At 42.3% G+C, this 22,797-nt stretch overlaps 1 protein-coding gene across 5 annotated transcripts in view; it reads right to left on the reverse strand.

Annotated features, from left to right (window-relative positions):
- The window catches only part of FLI1 (Fli-1 proto-oncogene, ETS transcription factor), a 95,267-nt gene that overhangs the window by 13,972 nt on the left and 58,498 nt on the right, over positions 1 to 22,797 (reverse strand). For 4 of the 5 annotated variants that reach the window (XM_013961598.2, XM_067309999.1, XM_013961597.2 and 1 more), the window contains 3 exons: positions 17,900 to 18,054; positions 14,357 to 14,560; positions 7,382 to 7,450 (listed from right to left, as the gene is read on the reverse strand). In XM_013961598.2, the coding sequence (XP_013817052.2) occupies positions 7,382 to 7,450; positions 14,357 to 14,560; positions 17,900 to 18,054 (428 nt within the window). The remainder of the gene's footprint in view (positions 1 to 7,381; positions 7,451 to 14,356; positions 14,561 to 17,899; positions 18,055 to 22,797) is intronic. The other variant, XM_067310000.1, reaches the window with a different exon arrangement.

Consider the following 22,797-nt stretch of genomic DNA (forward strand, 5'->3'; position numbering starts at 1 on the left):
ACACAGGCCATGATGAAGACTGAAGTACGTGTCCTAAGAATCCCTCCCAAAGCCAGCTTTGAAAAGCACTTTTCACTTAGCACATGCAGTCACATACACATTCCTGAGACATACCGTCTTGCATACACGTATAGCCACGTGTGTGCATGCACGCAGACAGGCATGCTCCTGTGCAGAGATGCAAACACTTGCATATACTGAAAGGCAAGTTTCTGAACACCCATTCCCACATGTATACTCGCACTCATCCGAAAGAGAAACACATACCAAGGCAAACAGCACCGTGCAGTCGCAGAAACAGGAGAAAACCCGGCATGTTTGCAGCATACACTTATTGAAAAAGACACAAACACAAATGGAGAAGTAAGGAGAAAGAAAGGCATATTCATGGAGAAAAAAGCTAGACGCAGCATTACACACGTGAGAAAAGGGAAGAGAAGACACACATGCGCACACTTTGCAGCTAGTGTTTTTACAGCGGTTGCCCGTTTAACTCATTTTCAAGAAACAAATTTACTCTCGTCTTAGGAAACAGCCGAAGTGGTTCCAAGAGCTTTTCGAGGGAGGGACTGCACCCCAGCAAACGCGTAACCCACACACACGTGTGCAATAACATTGCTTGCAGTGCACCCTAGGCAAAAAAATAATAGCTCTTTTGCTGGGAGAAAAGGAAGGATAATGGTTACTTAGAAAGTGCTCCAGACAAGCTGTCAGGTTGAATTCAGAGAACTGGAGTCTACTCTGGGACAGCGCTGGCTCAGGGTGATCCCTTGTGAGTTGGGTTTCCTGCCTGCTACAGCTTAAAGACAACGATTCTTTGTTTCCAGTTTTTCTGGTGAAAAAACACACGGCTGCCTCCGAAGAGGGTCAGGGAGAAAGCAGACAAAACACTAACTCTGGAATTTCAAAGGAAAACAATTAAAAAAAAGAAAGAAAAAAGAAAAAAACAAGAGCGCTAGCTACTGTCTCTCCTGAAATCATAAATCCCTGGTTTGGCCACACAGTCGCAATAACGAGAAACACCAAAAAAGCCTCCCGTCTTGCTGCTACGGAGCTAAATATGGCTAAGGGGTATTTCATCACCAGGCACACAAATATCATCAACAAATGTTGTAGCATGTACAGGCAATTATGAATACGACTGGAGGACTTACAACCTTTCCTGCAAACCGGGGGCCTTACCGGCACGCTAGAAAGAGCGGTTTACTAGAACTGGTCGATATTTTTCGAATGACAGCCTCGTAGAACTGAAGAATGGCCTTTTTAAGAGAGGAGTTTTATGCAGGAATTTGAGCCTGTTTTCCTGTGGGAGCCATGCTTATGCAATCATGCTGCTCGTGTGTCTGTTTTAGCCTCTCCCGCCAGCCCCCAAAGCGTTTGGACCTGTCACCCGGTTGCCACCAAATTTGACAAGGTGGAGAGGTGGTGGTGGGGGGGGGGGGTTGCAAGTTCCTGCCTGTTTAAGGGAAACTGGTGGGGAAAGAGGAGAGAGCTTGCAGCCCCCGACTGGGAGAAAAGCAGCAGCACGAACTCATATTTTATTAGATACCAGAGAATCTGCATGAGCGAGAGCTTATGAATGCTCTAGCATCAGCCAAGTCTTCCTGTAGGCGCTCATATTGAACGTGGGTTGCAAACCAAAGAAAACCAGGCTACTTTTGTTTCAGTGCTCACTGATCTGTTTATCTTTTAATTTGCCAACTTTGAGCAAGATGTGGAAGAAAACACCCGTTATACCCAAGCAAACAACCTTATTGTCCACACAAACACTTTTGTAACGCAAGCCTACGCACCTAATAGCTACTAGCCATCATTACCAAGACTAAATCCTTAAAACTAGTCTCCTACATCCACATTCACCTATTCACATACTACTCGCATCCTTCCTTCTTTGAAATCTTGGATCGTGCATCAGCCTTTCCTGTGGCCTTCTGCAAAGGTTGCTTGAATTTAGGTTGGATTTACGAGACTTTGGGCTACCTCTGATTTACCACTATTCTAAGCTAATTATATTGCCTTAGGCTGGGACTAAAGTCTGCAGGGGACAATGCTGGAGAAGGACTAAGACCCTGGCTGCGTGCAGCATTTTAAACAAGGCAATATGTAACCTGCAATCCAGAAGCAAACAGCCAGAGCGACTCCACTGAATCCTTGCACACGACACATTGCTATGGCCCTCATCAGCCAAGCCTTCCTTCGTCCCACGCTGACCCCTCGCTGCTCAGAAACCACCTGTTTATCTGCATGTATGACAAAGCATTACATACACAACACCAGATACCTATGCACGCTTGCTTAGGCACGTGTAATTTGGCACATCAACACATAACAATTCTGCCTGTTTGGAGACGGACGGCACTAGCCTGCTAAGAGCTCGGCACTTGGCCTCCACTCCTGTACAGCATTTAGGCTTGTGTATTAACCATGTGAGTTATGCAGACGCAGACATGCTTAAAAATAAGCATGGACTTAAAAAGTGTGTTAGACTGAGGCCAGAAAGCTCACAACCATACAGGACACAGCACTTTGGCCTTCAAAATGCTCTCGTATGTGAATAACTTTCCATTTCCCTATGGAAACCTACTTAACCAACACCATTCTGAAGGCGAGCGATTTAAAATCTCCGTGGACCTGAGCAGATAATGTAGTCTCAGATTCTCCTCCTGCGTCTCCAGAACCTACAGTAGGTCAGTCATTCCTCCACACAGTCACGGAAAACGAAACAGACCATCTCTCCAGTAGAGCCCTGGGAGCGGGACACAAATCTTTCCATTCAGCAATGAGAGCAACCTCGTTTCATTTTCCAGAAAATTGTGCTCTAGCCAAAAAATACTGGTGATTTTCATTAGAGCAATTTATTTCTCAAAGGCAGCTGAAGACAATTTGTACCAATGACGCTAAATACCATACTTTTGAGTGTTTATGAGGCTGAGGAGCAAAGAAGCTCAGGCAGTAATGAGAGTGCTTTGAACACCGCAGAAGGATTCTACCTACATGATCCAAGAACAAAACGAATATGTTTTATGCACCATCTAAACTGACAGTATCTGCTACTGCCATGAAAGCAGTTTAACTCTCCTACAGCAGTGCGTCAGGTTCTTCTGGCATGTCTGTAGAGCTGGCATTGCAGAAGAGAAGTGAGAGGGAGAGGAAAATGGAAGGAAAAAGGGGGTAAGTCTCCAGCTGCAACTAACTGAGACAGTTCTGCTGTCTCCAGAGCCGTGGCGTGAAACCCTGTCCTGTGACAGCAGTGTCACCCTTGCTAGCTTGGGCCTCCGGTGCTCTGCGCCCGGAGCAGCTATGCTGCGGTCTGGGCTATCGCATGGAGTATTGCTCCTGGGCGACGTTGTCCCCGCTGCGGCTACAGAACATGCCCTGCCGAGTCACGCAACAAGCTGGGGAGAGGGTAGCAGCCACAGGCTGCCTCCATCCCAGCTTCTGAAACATGTGCATCCGTCCATGCTGCAGCCGTACCTTTTTTTTGCCATGGAGATTGGTTTTTACAGTGTGCGGATGGACTATGATGCATAAAGCATAGTGTAACCATACGCAAATAGCATGCATTTCCCCCTGGAATTTGCAAAATTACAACAAACAGGTTATTTGTATTCATTATGCGATGTTAGAGAATGTACAAGAAAAATTAGAGTAGGAGTGAAGAAAACTACTTTTTTTTCCTGTCTCTGACATATATTATATTATTCCATCACGACCTCTGCTCTGCTTTGGAATCCTCAAGGAGAAGTGGCTAGAAAAGTTTGCTTATATCTGTTTTCATTTCATAGGGGTGGGGAGAAGAAGAAAATAAATTTACAGGATTGATAGATTAAAGATGCACTAACATAAAAAATCACATTTAACATTTTGAGGAGCTAAGGAGACAAGAAAATTTCTTATGAAAAAATTGATGATTTTTAATCTGAAATTCCTCTTTCAAAAGAACACCATCATCTCAGAGCCAACCCATTGAAAGACTTAAAAGGAAGCAAGGAAAACCTTGTTGTCTAACAGGCTAGACCGAGGCTAAGGAGTTCCAAGTCCAGTTTTATGTCCATCAGAAATTTTTTGTGTGATACTGGACAAGATACTGCACTCTGCCCCCCAGTTCCTTATCTGTCAGCCTGTGATGTTCACATGTCTTTTATCCTGCCATCTTATCCCACTAATAATATTTGGAGCATGAATCAGTTTCAGTAGTTGACATGGGTCACTATATCCTAGAATAGCATGCAAATGTTAAGTGCATGCAGAGGTAATTCCTGCGTTGTAGGAAAAGATGAAAGAGGAATACCTGGGATTTCAGCATTTCTGTGATAGTTCATAATTTTTATTTGAATATCCCATGGGGGTGTATAGTCCTGTATTGGCACATGATGAACGTACCATGTAAAGTAAAAGCGCCTAGCTGACAGAAACCAAATGCAAGGTTCTATCTGCTGCACTACAGAAACACACTTGAGGGCAGTAAAAATGGAGGGAGGGGAGGAACATTTTCTCCCTCAAATTTCTTTCTGCTTGAGGGACCCTAGGCCCAACTTGCAAAGATAAAGGGTATAAAAAAAATTCAGAGGAGTGCAATTTTACCCAGAGCATTTCTCTTTAATAAAAATCTCAGCTTTCCTCCCTTTATTTCTAGCAATACCTAGCCTGAGACAGAAAGAGCACAGTCTTGGATGTGTGCATATGTTTATGAGCGAAATAGTGGGGAGCACGTGCATGTGTGTCTGCTTTATTCAAATAGGTCCTAGCCAAGCTTTTATTAATTTTAAATAGATGACTGTGAGTGCAGAAAGAGTCAGTCACAGAAAAGCCTGAATGGCTTTGTCTCTGTAATGTACTATATTTTATCAACTAATGCCTGTCTCGCAGAGAGAGAGAGCAGCATGCCAGGGAACAGACAGCTCAAGTGGATGGTTATAGGTTGGACAAAAGAAGTTGCTGCAAAAAGCAGCACTGATATTGTGTCCAGGGTCCAAGACAGATGTTGGAGATGAAATGCAGCGTGGTGCAGCGAGAGAAGCACTGGCTCCAAGAGCACTGCTAGTCAATGAAGCAGCCAGATGCACCGAGCAGGAGCTTGTTAATTGTGTGATCGCAGTTTGCTGTAGCCTTTCAGGGAAATAGGGGTTTTTTCCCTCTCTCCAGCTGCTTAAATAAAAGACTTTCTGCCTTCTCCCACTGTCGATTGAAATACAAACTCATGGCTCATCAATGAAACCATGTTGTCCTAAAACTGTTTACTGCTAGGCAAAAAAAACTGTCTCAGAACGAGAGCAGTCTGCTTCTAGCTGGATTATCTCATATTTGAGATTTCACACTTTTCACTAAAGTTTTTCGAATGGAAGAGCTGAATGAGCTGAGTTCAGTGAATGAAGCCAACGTTCCTGTGGTTACACGAGGGGAAGGAAGACCAAACTCAAGGCTCCTAATCCTAGGCACCATGGAAGAAAGTCATAGAGCACAGGGCAGAATTTCTGGTCTTTAACTCACTACTTGTTCTTTATCAAGTCAACTATCTCTCTGTGACTTACTTATCTAGATAAGGGATGTGCGTCATACCCACCACACCAACTCTCATAATTTTATCATGACTGAGAATCCAGGTTTTCATTAAAAATAAGAAAAAAGAAAAAGACTATAACTGCAGAAGAAAACTTTGAAAAAGCTGACTGAAGGATATACAAATACAAATGGCTCCAAAGTCTCAAGGAAGCATGTGATTAGCTTTTAAACCTTAAGGTTTTTAAGCTCCATCTACATGATCTGTGAATCTTCAGAATTTCTAATGGCATAAAAACTGCCGTAGCTGAATGATATTTTGAAGACAAGGATTAAAAGTTCAGTAATTAAAATACTGGCCTATATTTTAATCCTTTTGTTCTTTAGTTAGAAACTCACAAATGTTTTATTCCCAAGTTTCATTAGTAGCAAAAACAGTCGTAGCAGATGCCAACACTGTCAACAGCAGCTCCTGCCTCTTGATAGACAAGCGCTACTTGGAAGTGGCTTGAGTACCACTAATCATATACATAGCATAGAGGGGACATCCCAAACCAGAGGAGGGAACATCTCTTCCCCTCCTTCTCCCACACCTCATTTTCTTCTTTCAATAACTGAATCATTGCAGGATCTCTGGAAATAAAAGAGCTCAGTGTAGTGAGCACCTTTTCATGGCCTACAATGCCAGCCAGCAGCCAGGTCTCTTTGTGCCAAAAGGTTATTGCTAGGAGGAGAGAATACATTTATAAAGGTGCATTTGGCATACAAACATAATCTATGTGTGTATGCTGATGAGGCAAAGAGCAAACACTACTTCTGTAGCTTGGAAAAGGCCCTACGTACATTTTTTAAAAAAGAATGTTATGAAAAGAAATTGTAATTAGATTCAAGCTTTTTTACTGATAGCAAGGTGTAATCAATAGCCTGCCAGGGAGACCTGTGTTTTTCAAAAGAGCACCTAAATAAGGCAACTAAGATGATACAGGCTAAAAAAGGAAAAAAGAGTCCAGGACTGTACTGAGTTTTTCCTAGCTCCCAGTCCTAGTTTTTAGCAGGATACTTAAGCTCATCTGAAAAGCCCTGCAAAACTTTTGATCAACATGAGTGTTGAGAACCTCTCTAATAGAACATATCAAAGCCCTAGCTGGATTTTGATACAGTTTTGATAAACGAAAGCGATGCTCTCTAAGCGATGCTCTAGAGAAACAGAAAAAAGTGGAGGAGGGAATTGTTTGGGGGAAACTGTAAACAAATCACAGAATTTCCATTGGCCAAAAAGAAAACTCTCAACAATTTTATTTTGGGTCAACTTAAGCATTTAAATTATTTTAGTCTTAAATACAATGCTAAATTTGGGAATCAACTGTTATTTGAAAAGAAAAGTCAAAATGTTCCAAAATGAAAGCGTCAAAAAGATACATGTGACGTTCTTCTCTGCTCATTGAAACTACCTGCCAGATTCATGAATTGTTTTTGAAGACCTAAGTGGCCGTTATTCAGTAATGGGATTTATTGTGAGAAAATTTTATCCTGCTCAACTACAAACTCACTTAGAGAGAAATACTGTCTCAGTCCTTGCTATATGGAATACCTGAGATTTAAACTGTTTCACATAAAGAACAAAGCATGCAATCAGTTCATCAACTCAGTAATACATAAGTGTAAAAATGACAAATATATCTTATGCAACAGTAGTGGACGGTAAAAGCAGATATGTGGATTTCAGCACGAATGTGAATTACTCCATTTTAACCATGTTGTCCATGCATAAGAGATCATGACATTTTCATGCCAATGATATTAAAAAAAAGTCTACTTTTAACCCAATCAAAAATATACTGAGAATACAGGAAGCCAGGGCATTTATATACAAAAGACTGACCTTCTTTGGTGGCAAGACGTGAGGAAGCCTCTGTGTGGGATGGAGTATTGTAGGCCAGCAATGAGCTACCTGTAATTAAAAGAAAAGGAGTTATTGCAGATTGAATATAGTTTGTCAGTGGGGGAACAACGCATGCAAGCAGAAAATGCTGTCACTAGGACGTAAATACCAAATTTTGCAAGCAGCTGGGCTCACAGTTTCCATGGTGGATATGAAGTTCTTCTTAAAGTGTGGTAGCCATATATCACACGTGTGTTACTGACTGTAGAGCAATGAACAAAGTTGTAACCTGCATTAGGTGTCCAAGTGGGAGCTGAATTCTTTAGGAAATCATACTGACTGTGCCTCCTCACTCCCTGGTAATCCTGAATTGTGATCCCTTATGGAAATCCATTCTTCAGTGAATGCATCATTAAACACACCTAGTCAGCAGGACTTCCTACGCCTGCTAATGATTACTGCATGACATGGCTCCGAGGGCTCTGCCATTCCTACATCTAGACTGTTGGATGTCTCTCTTTCTCCTTGTGACTTGCGTGTTGAAACTGTAAGCCCTTTGCAGCACGGATTCTCTCTTTACATAGATAAGAAGAGACCCGAAGACCTGAGTTCTGTTCCTTGCCAGCAGGACTTATTTGGTGACCTTCCCCCCTTTCTGACTGTTTCTCCACTTGCAAATCTAAATAAAGACATTTGCTTCCTTCACAGAGTGCTTTGAGGTCCTCTGTTGAAAACTGCTATAAAAGGGTAAGGTATAGGTATATAGTATAGGTATATAGTATAGGTATAGTATATTTATGTAGAAATGCCATGAATTGCACTGTTGGGATTTGAACATTTTTAGTGGCACATGCTTGGTTTTGGGCTTACAGCTGCACAAATCTGATCAGTATTCCAGCATCTTTTATGATCTGTGGGGTTTGACAGTAGCTTTCTTGATTCAGGGGGGCCTTTCTGTCCAGCCCCATCTTGAAACAAAAATATTGCAGAGGAACACAAAGAAGAACCCATTGGAAGGGTTTCTGCTTTGCACTGTCTACAGTGGAAATGTTTCTTTCGAAGCGTTTCACTTTGATTCCTCTGCAAACTCCTCTGGAAATGGAGGAGGAGGCCCTGTGAGCTCTTGGAAGCCAGCATGTAATACACATTTCATGGTTGTCTAGTTATATGTATTTACCCTGCATAATCTTGTGGGCTCACTTTTCACACAGACCTTTGAAAGTTTCCACTGCATCAGGTGGTGATGTTTGTAATGAGGCCCAGCGCCTTTTCCAGTTAAGGACTGATGATTAAACTGGAGCAGGGCAGCAACCTTGGCGTGGATGGGTATGGATGAGAAGTGCTCTTATAGACACTTTCTGTCGTTCATGCCTACACATCCCTCTGTTCAGGGAGATTCTGTCCCATTTAAGGTACTTCATAGACCTGGTCCTAAGCAAAGCACAACAAACCGTAGATTTCTGTGTATGATGTGTGCCCCTGAACATCTCCAGATTCTATGGCAGGACTAAGAATGCCATTTTTGCAGGTACTATAATATTAACTGATCAGGATCTTGTGACTAAGCCACACAGTCTCAGTATTCCTCTAATTCACATGATCCCAAATAGCACTAACCTCACCTGCCCCTCAGCAGTATTCACAGTATGCCTTGCTGTCCTGTGAGAACTGAGGATTAAGCAGTTGCCTGCCAGAAGTAATAGCTATTGCAGGTGCTGGCTTTTATTAGCCCTGTGTTTGTATGGATTTCTTTTCTTCCCCCAGTACAAACAAAACCAAAGATGTGCACAAACCAGCGTATACACAAAGGCAGAAGGTGTTGGAAACCAGGGCTTTGCTAGCTCAGAAAACAAAACCTGCTCACATGAGGTGGAGGATGGATGCTAGCAGATGCTGCAAGACAGGGGGTGTTTCAAAAGATCAGGATGGATAACATGGCAAATTGGGAGGGAAAGAATGCAAAGTGATCCCAAGGACATCTTGACTGTGAAGGTCACAGATAGCTATAGTGAGTGATATAAATATTGAGAGCGACTGGCTGGTCTTTTGCTGCTGCTGGAGGAATGCAACAGTTTTGTCCACCTAACTCATGGTTTTATTAGATGGCTTCTGGCTTTGGTATTTCTTTCTTGAGTATCTGCAGGAAACTCCTGTTCCCTACTCTCTCCTTTTCAGGTTAATTTGAACTAGATCCTGAATGCAAAGCCCAGCCCAGCTTGCCCCAGCCAGACAGGGAAGTGCTGGGGAATTCAGAAATGCAGTTTGCTATGACTAAATAGGCTGCAAATGCCTGGTTGCACTGACTGGCTAAGAAGTGGGGGTGGGGTGGCGAATAGCACTGAATAAGCTTGTAAGATCAACCTATAGCTACTTTATGCTAAAAAATGCAGTCCAAGCCACTGGAAAGGGATGGCGCCTCCCCCAGTTTAATTGCTAAAAGTTCTCACCTTTGCCCGCCAGTCTGAGGTTTCTGGTGGGAACACCACAGAAAAGGAAATGTGTTTCCTATTAAGGGTTTTCAATGAAGAAGGAAAGGAGAGAAAGCCAGGGAGACAGATCAGGACAGAGAGAAGCAGACAGACAGAGGCCAGGCTGCTCCCTCCCTTACTCTGATCATTCTTGGGCAAAACTCTGGCTGTGATGAATTTTCTTTTTGTTCTTATTCCCCCCCTACCCCGCACTGGGCCAGTGATAGCTTAAATAAAATCAGCACTTTCTGGAAACACTGGGATTAGTAATTAAGTGCAAGGCTATTCTCCTATAATTAATACCAAACACATTATCTTATGGTTCCGCCCATCTTTTCCTTTCTTCTTATATTTCTTTTGTATTAATTAAAAAGGGAGATGGAAAGAGAATGAAAAACAGACAAGGAGAGTTCTTTCGCCAGGAAGCCTTCCCTCTCACAGGCAGCGCATCCTTTTGAGATGCAGGAATATCTTGGTTTCACAATCTTGAAGCCTATTTAACCTGGGAGTGTTTTTTATCCTGCCCTTATGGAGGCTGTGTGGACTTCCCCCCCGTCCCACGGTAGAATCAGGGTTCCAGTGCTTTTAGCACTGAAGTTTTGTTTGGCATTAATATATGAGTCAAAACCACAAAGCAGTTTTCTGCTTCTACCTTTAACCACGGTCTTATTCTTTCCCCTTCATCCTCTTTTCTTTTGCACACACCGCATACAACTGACCCCCTGTGACTACAGAGGAAAAGGACGGGAGGTGACAGTTCAGGCTTCTTTTGATGTTCATCCCAAACATAGCATGAAAACATCTAAATCTCCCTTCCCACTGCCCACTGACTGAATGGAGAAGATTCACCAGGCAGACTGTGTTTGAAAAAGATACCGGCACAGCAGTCAGTCAGTCTGGAGTCTGAAGGTACAGAAAAATGAATGAGAAGCAGAAAAGGACAAGGCATGGCTTAAGTTTGACTTAATCATCACAATTCCAGGCACGAAACTGGAAGAAACCCTTAAAGAAAGATGGTCTCTTAGGGAAAAAGAATAGTGTATTTCTTTGGGAGCCTCAGAAGGATAGCGTGTGCTGCAGAACTGTGTTCTGCAGGTCTGAAATTTCCTAAATATCAGAGACTTCTGAATTTCTGACTCGAGTTTGATAGATTATGAAAATGGGAAACAACTGCCCAATTCTGAGCTACACCTAAATTTTGTCTGATAGTTTAGTCTCATCTACATTAAATAACTCACCTGAGCTTTCTATCTCCAAACCTGAAATTGAGCTTTTGTTGAGGTCTAGCAGATGTTACCTATTTATTTTTTTCAATCTGGACTCAGATGAGCTAATATAACATACTACATAGACTGTTTTCAGCCTGCATTCACCCTGATCAGGAGTGTAAAACTTTGAAAACCTTCTGAGGAAGCTCATTTTCAGAGCTCTTTTGCCTGACTAGCAAACAGGTTCAGAAAATTCACATCAGCTTTGTTTCCTTCTTGGTTCACAAACACCAAAGTTTAGGATTCATTAGATGCCACAAACCCAGCTCAGTACCTTGAGACGTTAAACACCTTACATGAAAGAGATTGGGCAGATGTACTTTAGCCTATGGACCTCCAGTTCCCAAAAGGTCTCCTGTGTTTTGTTGCCATCACCTATTCTCCACTCTAAACAGTAATGGAGCTGGATATCTCTGAAACAACCAGCCTTACAAAAGGGGAAAATTCAAGAAAAAAGACCATCTCTCCATGGCACTGAGCTCAGAGGCTCGGCACTAAACATCCGCTGGAAATCAGTCTGGAAAAACAATAAACTCCTTCTGAAGGCGTTACTCCATGAGGGAGTTAACCAGCAATCCAGAAACCAGACTGTCATTAGGCAGTGCTAGGAACAGCTGCGTGGAAAGGAATGCTCTTCAGAAGGCTGCCCGACCTCCACTCAGACAGGAGCCTGCTTTAATAAGGACAGCACTCGCCTGACATGTTAGAACAGCCCAAGGGGCTGAACAGAGGGAAATTTATAATCATAAAAGCTGGGAATGGACTGGGATTGAGTTCTCCTTTCATATACATCCATGTAAAATTGGAATTAGTAGCTTCTCTGAATCCAGCAAAGTTGCTCAGGTTTTGCACTGGCTTCATAGCATGGAAATCATCGTAGGCATTCTCCCAGCAGAACATTATATTTTTATGATTATTATTCTGCATGCATTGCAATAGCGCATAAAGTTGCAACTGTGATTAGGACTCCATTATACTGGGTCCTGAGAGACACGTGACACAATTCCTGTTCCACAGAATTTGCAATCTCAACAGACAAGACAGACAAAAGGACTGAGAAGGCAGTATTATTAGCTCCATTTTACAGAATGTAAAACTGAGGCACAGAGAAATTCAGGCTGAGGTTCATCCCTCCTTATTTCAGGCATTTAAACAGGATGCCTATGCTAGGGGCCTACAGTCCTGAATTTGAATGTGCCTTCCTGCTTCTTTTCTATAGATGGAGACCAATGTGACTGGACTTCTAGTTTAAGAACTTCAGGTGTTTAAAGTCAGGTAGGATCAATCAGAAATTTACTCCTGAATAAATGAAAGGCAGCAGGTGGTAGAGGCAGCAATTGAATCCAATTCTTCAGGCTAATGCTGTAAGAGTAAGGATGTAATTCCTCTAATACTCTCTTTAAATACCCCAAGTGATGAGAAATCCAACACTTGACACTATCACTGAAGATGCCATCTGGAGCTGAAGCAATAGAAGAATTTAACTCTTCTATCAACCTTTTCAAATTCAGCATCATTCATTGATTCAAAAAATATATAACTCCTTCTTCATCTTTTTGTGTGAATTTTCAAGTCTTATCAACAAGACAATTCAAAACTAAGTGTCTCACTTGAGTATTTATCCTGTGCGAATTTAAAAAAATTTCCAGTTACAAAGTGCCTGATTTGCCCAGCTGAAGGCAGCCTGTTTGTCAGAAGCAACACTTGCTTCACAAAATTGCCTTAATAATTTCCCTCAAAAATGTGTAATTCTGTATGCTAACCGTAGTTAGAAAGCTACTTGTATCTGTGATAATGCAGAAGAGTTCTGTGAACTGAGAGCTCTTTGCTGATGAAACAGGATGAAATTTGCCAATTATTTTGGATAGGAAATTTTTTTATTGTGCGTTCACAAGGGACAAAAACCATTCAAATCCTGCAATTCAGTTATTTGTTGTGAATCATTTCCTTGGCTCCACTTCCCTAACAAAATAAAGGTGGGGCTTACAGAGGCACCCATCTGTGATCTAACTCTTCTCCAACTGTAATCTGTAAAACTCCCACTGATTTTGACAGAGGCAGGGAGAGACTGGTGCTGAATAATTTTGAAAAACCCACCCTAAATAAACGCTGTCTTGCTGCTTTATTGCACTGGCCAGATGGAGGCACCTTAAGCTGCTTTTATTTCATGATTTGATTTCCCAGTGGAGAAAATATTTTTCTTTCTCAGCCCCACTTTGTTATATGGCACCTTCCCCTGATTTTTCAGTCCTCAAATAATTATACTCCCATAAAAATGGTTTCACTTGAAACCTTAGCTATTCCAAACCCTGAAGGCATGAAATAAAGGGCAGGCGATTAAAAAAAATTTTGGAGCATGTGGGACTTAGCTCCAGTACTCTGGACTCAGAAGCCATGAACATGCTCATGGTTGCCCAGGAAGTCTTAGAAAGGTCCAAATCTAAGACTCTCAGCCTCAAGAGTGTGTGCTAACCATGAGGTCATCGTTCCTGTTTTGGGCTGCTGCAGTATCCTTTTCCAGAAGTGGCTCAGAAAGCTGCTCACAGCTTCCGTCTTAGGGGCTTAGTAAAGCAAAATGGAGTATTATATTCATCGTATACTCTAGTGTGGAACAGAGAGAGTGGGAATAAAGAGATTCAGCATAACTTGTTGTTCTTTTAGTACTAGGCTATTTGCACTGTGTCTGCTTCAGTGCAGTTGCACTTGGGGAATCACTCATGTATTTTTTTTCTCTTTCCAACAAATCTGGGCCTCAAGGAACATAGAAACTCTTAAACTCTGGCCAGTCATGGGTCCTGTTCTGAAGCAGTCATTACCAGAAGCCTCAGGGAAAGTGCACAGCCCTCTAACTGCAAAGTCATGGAATAATTTGCCTGTGACCCATCAGTTAATGTTTGGTTTAATCATCACAGCAGATTTATGTATTTTTATCATACAGCCACAGATGTTTTTATTATCTGTCAGACTGTCTAATCTTCTTAAGAATCCTGCTCAGTTCTTCACCTCCCTGATATCTTGTAGCACCACTAACTCCATCTAAGTTAAAATTAACTTTCACACACACTTTTTATTCCTTTCTTCTTTGTTTGTTTTCTCTTCTTATTGCCTTTCTCTGTTCCTTTTCCCTTATCCCTACTGCTGTCTCTCCTCCAAGGAGAGCCCCAGAGGTTCAAACCTCATGGCAGCTTGTCCTACCAGCATGTCACACTAGGGCTGCGTTGAGTCAGGGCAATACTTACTTTCCCTGAGGTAACTGAGGTGAGACAACAGAATGTCTGTATTGTAGAGGGAGGTTGTTCGGAGGAAGTCGTCCTTGTTCATTTTGCAGAGTTCCTTGCCGTCCATATTCTGGAAGAGGGAGGTGTCAATCTCCATTAATCCATACTCCTTTATAGCCCATTCCAGCCACTGGCGTACGTGTTCCTGTGTCCATAGGGTGGGATCTGGCAGAAGAGCACAAAGGATGGTAACACTGTACGTAAGCTTCAAGCTTGTAGCCCTCACTGTAGTCCAATCATAGCATTAACCATTGTTTCCACAGCCAAATGCATTTAATCTACTGATTCCAATGCATTTTGCCAACATGAGCAAGAAGTGTGTTATAAGAGGGCACAAGGCATAAACTGATCACACTGACCTCCTGGCAGGGGAAGTTCACTTCACTGTCTCCCACCTGCCTGAATCTTATACCTACTGCTTGGGAGCAATCTCAGTAGCATTTGATTGTGACTTTTCTTTCTCTGGAAAAAGCTTCCAAAAGCTAACTCATCCCTTTGAAAAGGGTATGTTTGTCACAGCTTCAGTTCTGCAATGCTACATAATTACATCAGTGCTGTGTAAGTCACACCATCCTTTGCAAGCGCATTACAAAGTCCCAACAGATGGCATTTTAAAGTTTGAGGATGGCGGTATTTATGGTCGGCAAAGGGACTCTGAAAAAATTATTGCTTAAACAGAACAGCTTGCCATGTATCTCTGAGTCACATTTGTTCACCCTGCTGACAAGAACACAATTCTACCTCTGCTAGCCCTGTAAAACCAACGGAGCTATTGGAGAGCAATGTGGATTTTATACTGTCTCATGCATCATTATCAACTGTCAGCAGAGTTCCAGCTGTGGAATCTTTATTACTGGTGATGACGTAAGAGAGAGATTGAACCCGGCTGGAGTTTCAGACCCCATGGTGGTGGCTTGCTGCACCAGTAGTTAAAAAAAGAAATCACCCTTGAGTTTTGAAAAGAGCACTAGATCAGAAAGTCCTAGCAAGAATTTGTGCCACCATTGATACCATTTTTACAGAGTCATTTTTCAGAGCATATCTGCATTCTCAGATGTTTCCTGTGCTCCTTCTCCCCAAGTATCCCATTTGAAAATTTAAGCTGCAAATTCCTGTTCCATTGCATTTGGAGAGGATAGTGAAGTCAAGCTCATAGCCTAAACTTCGGAGAAGTCTGGATCTGATCTGTGTATCACAGCTGGTACATTCCTCTAAGATAAAGCTCAAACACTTCAGATCCCAAAGCACTTGAGAAAATAGATCAGGTACACGTAGCTGTTGCACAGCTGGTAACTTGTGCTTTTGGGAGGGACAAGAAATGCCTGCATCACGCTTACAGAAACAAGATATAAAATAATGCCTTGGTCCAAGACTGTAAGCTATGTGTGCGTGGGCTGCAGGGATCCCTTGACACAAAAGGTCAGGAAGTGGCTGTACCTGGTGCATTCTGGGGCAGCTGAGCCCAAGAATAACAGCGTAAAATGACGAAGTAAGAGCAAGGAATTTTAATTATAACAATGACATTTCACCACTGGATTTTCTCATAAACCTGGCTTGTTAAAGCTGAATTTTAAAAATGGAACTCACAATCATATACGTTTGCAAGACTGCTCTGGAAAAGATGAATTTCCTTTAACATTCAGCAATAGTCCATTTAAATTCTGCTTTCTAAGCACTGGCAAAAGGCTGCAAATTTTATAATATAAGTATCAAGGGAGGATTTTTTTTTTTAACTGAAAGAGTTATTTGCCTTGTTTTCTACAACCCAGCATTTAGGGGGCAAAGTGAACTTGTGGTCTCCCTTTAAATAATGATTTTTGAATTTCAGATATCCGTTCAGCCTATTTATCACTGGAAAAGATGCTGAATGATCTCTGAAAAACTGCCTTCTTAAAACATTGCATAGAGTTCATTATTATTACTATTGCAAGCCTAATGTGACATTGTTCTTGCCTATCTTCACCCTAATGTGCTATAAATCTTTACTCTGGATTGTATTAAAATTTCCAAATGCCTTTCTTGGATAATTTGGGCCTCATATCCTGCAGCCTGACATCTGGGATGATGTTCATTATTGTCTTCCAGAGTCTGGTAAATCACTGTTATTTCACAAATATCTCAAGGCTTTGATTTGTGGGTGCTCATGAGGAGAAAAGTCCTTTTTTCACTTTCCTTCAAAGAGGAGGTTTTAAACCTTCTCTTCCTCTAAGGGCACTAAAAATCATTTCTCCCATTTCAACACCAATGCTAAACTTCAGCCCACCCTTGGTCTTTTTAAAATGCATAAATAGTATGGTGAAAATCAGGATAAATGCTCCTTTCTGAATATCTTTTGCATCCTTTTTAATGACTAGTTGGTATCACCTAACACCTTTCTAGGCAAGGCTGCTGCTGAAAACATATCTGATCCTGTCACCGATTAGGTTAGCCAGCCTCTCTAAGCAGATCCTAACAAGGGCTTAAATGGTACTTTGAGATTCGCTGTCAATCTTTTATTGGCTTCCCTTCACTACATTCAGTTCAAACTTTTCCTTTTCATCCTAAATGGCAAACAAATGCTTGGGAATTGTCATCTGTTCGTGGTCAAGCCACGATCAGAAAACAGCTAAATTCCACGAGTACATTTCTTTCTGCCAACAGTTCATCTGCTTGAATCAGCCGCAACCCTCAGCACTTTGGGTGAAAAGCTGAACCCCTGGAAATCAGTGGAAGCTTTGGTACTGAAATTGCGCCAGGACTTGACTCATAATATTTCCCTTGCTGGAAAGTTCCCGGGCTAAAACTGCTTATATCCATGGTGTTTATAAACTTTGCAAGGGAAAGACACCCTCTCTTTCCAGGTTTAGACTTCACAGGTTGCCTGCCATGGCAACTCTCATCCTTGACTATCCAAATGCATGTAATGTATCCTGCCAACTTCAGATTGCAGATATGAATATCAAATATAGACAGAGAACTGGACAGGAATGTTCCCTTGTAATAATTTTTGGAAGGAAAATGCAGGTTCTGCAAAATATAATTTTTCTGATTCTCTACTACTAAAAAAAAAAAAAGAAAACAAAATAGCTCATTTTGAATCAATATGACATGAAGGTGCATCTGGATCCTTCAGAGCCTCATGGGAGTTACAGTCTGGGTGCAGTTCATGCCTATTCTTGCTTACAAACTGCGCTCTTTTGTCACTTTGTGCATGTCCCACGGAGCACTGCGGATTGTCCTCTAACACACTACTGGCGCTGCATTTGGTTCAACACACCAAACCAATGCTTCATTCCAGGAAAAAAATGCCAATAGTTCACTTCTCGTTCTGATTCAAGGTCAAAACATATACTCAGATACAGAAAATTCCCACTAGCCAGAAACTCTGATTTTTTTCCTTACTTTTTACATGGTTTGAAAGAAAAAGAATTCCTTAGAGAGCAGATAAACAAGCCTTTTCTGTCCAACCAGATATTTAAGACAGTGCAAGGAAATAAGACACACAGAGTTTGATGTTGGCAGTACCTGCTGGGACAATGACTCTCCTCTCGTTGGTGGTCATGTTGGGGGGAGGCCCGTTCTTCTCATCCATGTAGGTGCTGTAGCTCATTGGGTTGGACTCTGTTCCTGCTCCGACGAGTTTGCTGCATTTGTTCACACTACAGTCTACTGGGGACTCCCTAAAATGTGAAAGGAAACAGATGACTTGTCATCACTGTGGCTATTACGCACCTTTTACCCCTGCTGTAGCAGAAAGAGATTTGGGTTACAGAAATGGTAGCGGAGGAGGGGTAAGTATCCTGGAGGTGGAAAGTTCAGAGGAGTTTCTTTATACGTGGGAGAGGCCATGCCTGGCCTGCCGCATGAATGTCATAAGGTGCTCTAGAAACCACAGGTCTCAGGGAAGGGATCTCTGACGATGAAATCAATGGAGGAAAGAGAGTTGGAGGTGCAAGGAAGAGTGACTTTCAGACAAAATCAATAGTAGCTGTAAGATCACAATACATCTGAAATACCAGAATTTATGAACTAGATAAAAAGCAAGTATATATAAGCGTCTAGCCCTTAGGTTTTAGGTCTGCCTATTGGTTACATCCTCCCTGCATCTGGTATTGCTCAGTTCCAGTCCTTCAGATACAGCTTGATGCTCCTAGGAGTCCTTGACGGGCTCTTTCACTCTTGTACTGGGTCATAAACAATTCTGCATGCTGTCTTTTTAACATGTTCGGGTCTGTCTATCAACTGACACAAAGGTAGTTCTCAACTCATAACCTAAGGCATTTCTGCAGTGTAAATCAGAAATAAAGATGCACTGCCCCCTGCCCCAAATTCATTAACAAAGGACACAAAACATCCATGCCAAAAATGACAGGGTAGTCAGAGAAGAATAATACAATGTTAGCCTAGTATCTAAAGAGTCTTGTTTATACAGGGCTGAATGTAACTGATCTTGTCTGTTCGCAAGGGCTAAACAGTCCCAGGCTTACCTACTACTTGCATAGGACATCTAGAAATCTTAGGTGCTTTAGGCACGAGTCAAGAACTTCAGACCACAGAAACTGCATGCGAAAAAAGACTTTGGCCCCAGTTTGACTTCTGAGGTGATGGAGTTAAGAGGAGGGGACCTTTAGCAGCTGAGGTGGCACTGTGCTAAGACCTGGACTTCATGCAGACCCTTGGCAAGCAAGTACTATAGTCTTTCTGTGTCCTCTTTTGGTAGAATTATGAGCCTACAAACCACAGATAGGGAACACAGATTTTGTTTTTCTCCAGCTGCCATAACTCATGCTTTCAGCTCTAGAGGTCACTTAAAATACCAGTCCACAGCCTGCTACGTGCACCCAGCATACCTCTAACCTGAAGAATTTACCAGAGAGGGGCAGGATTATTACCTTCATCCTTACAAGGCTGTATTAATGTGCAGTGTCACTCTCTGTGCAAAGCAAGCATGGAGCCTATATCCAGTACAGTTCAGTCCGCTGCTTTAATCACACAACCATCCTTCTTCCCTGCCAGAAGCAAAGTGGCTTGGGAGGAACCATTCACTGAAGGGTAAGAGCTATGACAGTGCACCAAATCCCACCCTGTGAGTTCAGTTGGCGAGACTTCCAAGTTTGGACACTAAACAAATTTGTTTCTTAATCTGAACAGGGGGGAGGGAAAATTACTGAAATTCAGTTATCATGGCTGGGAGATAAATGCTCCACCGAGATATTCTAAGGCAGATGGTAATTTTTTCCTCATGTCTTGCTGAGGGAATGTTGCTTGAAAATGGAAATAAGATGTATAACTTACACATGTTTGAATTTAAGGTTTTACTATTTCGCCTACTGTTTTTCCAGGCAGGGAACCAAAATCCGCCTTCAGAGAAGCAAACTGCTGAAGGTTTAATGTCCCCGTGGCAGTCAGAGGAGAGTCTGAGCAACTGCAGGGACACCGGGGTTTTCATAGGGAATGTGATCATTTCTAACTTTCTGTTGAAATTCTCTGTGTCAGGTGTTAAATGCTGCCTGTAGTGGCAGAGAAAAAGCCCTGAAACAGCACAAAGGATCTTATTCTTTCCTGAAGCGCAGGCTGTCCTGAGAAGACTCAGTGAAACAGCAAAAGCATCTGTGTTCAAGGTGCTGGTCTCTGTTCTGGTCAATCCTGACTGTCTCCAGGAGTGACCAGCCTTCTCGCATGCCCTGCCTGAGGCTGGAGAAGGCTGGGTTTTGACTTTAAATGGTGTGCGCAGCCCAGCTGATGGGGCAGGCCCAAACACATACATCCCCACACAGCAAGGTCACGACGGATTGAAGTTCTTGCTCCTTCAGAATCAACAATACAATTTTCTTTGACTTCTCTGCAGTCGACACATCCCACCTGCTAGCAGTCCCAGCAGCTGGCACTGCTACCTGCTGCCCAGGGTCCTTCTAATAGGTTCCTTCTAATCACCCTGTTCAGTAGTTAAATTTCCTTGGACTATTACCCTCTTAGTTGAGATATGCAAAATTTATGATAGCACAGTTACGTATATAATATTCATACAAAACAATGGAATATATTCAGACCCTCAGATAAGTATATCTTCTGAAGAGCTTATCTGCCTAGGAGTATAAGTACTTCGTAATGGAGTGAAATGACACACATGAAAAGACTGCAGGGTCCTTAGTTTTCATAATTCTCTCTGCTAAGTATCGTGCATATTCACATGACCGACCTAGCAAAGTAACAAAAATAACACCAACACTGTAAGATTTCTCCACAGCGGTTTTGTGATGATTTTTCACTTTGCAGACACAGTCATCTCCCTTGGCTTGGCAGCTAGGGCCCTGCCTGTCCTCTGTCTCGCTCTGTACATCTCAACAGCCAAAACCAGACAACCAAGTATCCAAGGCTGAGAAATGAAAAAAAGTTTAAGGGACTGAGGTGTCCTAACCAACCACTGATTTAGCCCCAGGAGCACACTGTGGGAAGAGAGACCATTCCATTAATCATATGTGATATGTTAAATGCACTCCAGATACCTGACAGAGTTGTGCCCTTGTGACTGTATAGAGACCTCCGTTCCCCCTGAGAAAGTTTTCAGGATGGCTGGATCCAGAGCTAAACCCAGTGGAAATCTGATAGTAGGAGGAGAAACATTCCTGGGAGTAGAATTACCAATGATTAATTGGGCAGGAGACCAAACTGTCCTTCTCTTAAGAAAAATACCATGAAATGTTTAATGACAGCAAATGGGAAGATCCTTACTTTCATGTCCTCTATAATGCACAATTTCCTACCAGATCCAAATGGGGCCTTTTAGTGGGAAAGGAGACAGCGCTACTTGATTGAATCAGTTTTGCAGCTCCTGGAGGTCCATTTCTGTACTGCCCCAGCCCAGCCTGTTCTAAGATAAGGAATTTAGCAGCATCCCAGCAGAAGATAGGTGAGCTGTGGGCAATACAAAGAAGAATTCAGTATGAGGAACAACTACAGGATCAAATGGGAATGGGGAGCTGCATGCCATGAACAGCGTATTCATTGAATATAGCTCCCTTCTTCATTCATGCATTACCCACAAGCAGACCTAGATTTATATAAAATTTTCCTCATTATTTGAAATGGTTTGTGTGAAAGCATTTCAGATGCCAAATTACTCCTTGACTATTCATAGAGACTCCCTACTTTAGACTTTTGAATGGCTGTACACGCTGGAGTTGCTCAGGTTCTGGGCAGAAAATGCTGTAGATCTACTAAAGTAAATGGATATAGGCTGCTTTCACAAGGTCTCTTAAGTTTATTCACTGTGGCGGTGGCAGAGTCCAAGGAGTATGAAGCAGTACTCGTTCCCACTGTCTGTCCAAAGACTCTTCGTTCCAGCAGCTCCAGTAGCAGTCTCTGGGGATGCCAAGAGCTTGGTGTTTTGGGAAAGTTTATGCTAGAGACTGGCCAAAATGGACAAGCAGCTAGCCTGGCATTGACTAATAAATCCTCTGAACAGCTTCGTCCTGTGCTCCAGATACCTGGAAATAAAGCAATTACTGTCCCAGGGCCTCTGTCTAGGAATTGCCTTTGGCTTTCATTCGAAAGAGTAAAATAAGGGATTACAGTGATTTCGGAACCTAACTCAACTGTGGTCAGTAGGATATTTCCTTCTCCTTTCTACCCTTTTCTTCCTATCCTTCTATTCCTCCTCTCTTCCCATCATTTTTAAGCATCTCACTTATTTGCACAGGTCCCCATTTGATCATCGCAGCTTCAATCTTTACATTTGAATTTTGATTCACATTGAAAAGGTAACCTGCGCTGTTATTAAGACTGCAGAGAGAAGAGAGAGATAGAAAAAGGATGAGAGAAGAGATATGGTTTATAAAACTCAAATTGCAGGAAAGCCCAGAGGCTCAGTAAGGGCTAAAGCAGTCGTGTTTATCACACCCAGGTAACACGCAAACGCTAGGTGCTTGCACAGTCTGCTGCTCTGGCTGGTGCCTAGAACAGAGCACAGTGAATCCCACTAGAGGGCTCACATGCTATTTAAAGGGGATTTTTATTCTCGCAGACATCACGGCTTGTCCCTTTGTTTTATTTTGGGAAAATTATTATGGCATAAAAATGTCTTGAGATCCCTGAACCTTAACATTATTTTAATATTCTGAAGCAAGAGAATGTTTTCAAAGCATTTTCAAAGCATTGACTTCATTATTTTAGCTAGACAAAATTCTTAACGTCAGTTGGAATTGCACAGCTAAGTTCATCCACGTCCATGCGCGCATCAAGCACATTGCAATATTCCTTCATATTTGAAGATTATATAGATTTTTGTGACATCTTTTTAAAGATCTATCTCTGACCTTAGGTACAAATGCAGATCTGTAGTAGATCAGTAAATACAGTCAGGATTTGGAATGTCTGTTGTTTGGTTCACTCTCTTCATTGGGGGTTGGTGGAAAATATAAGGA

The sequence above is a fragment of the Apteryx mantelli genome, chromosome 23, assembly GCF_036417845.1.
Source record: "Apteryx mantelli isolate bAptMan1 chromosome 23, bAptMan1.hap1, whole genome shotgun sequence".
Lineage (NCBI taxonomy): Eukaryota > Metazoa > Chordata > Aves > Apterygiformes > Apterygidae > Apteryx > Apteryx mantelli.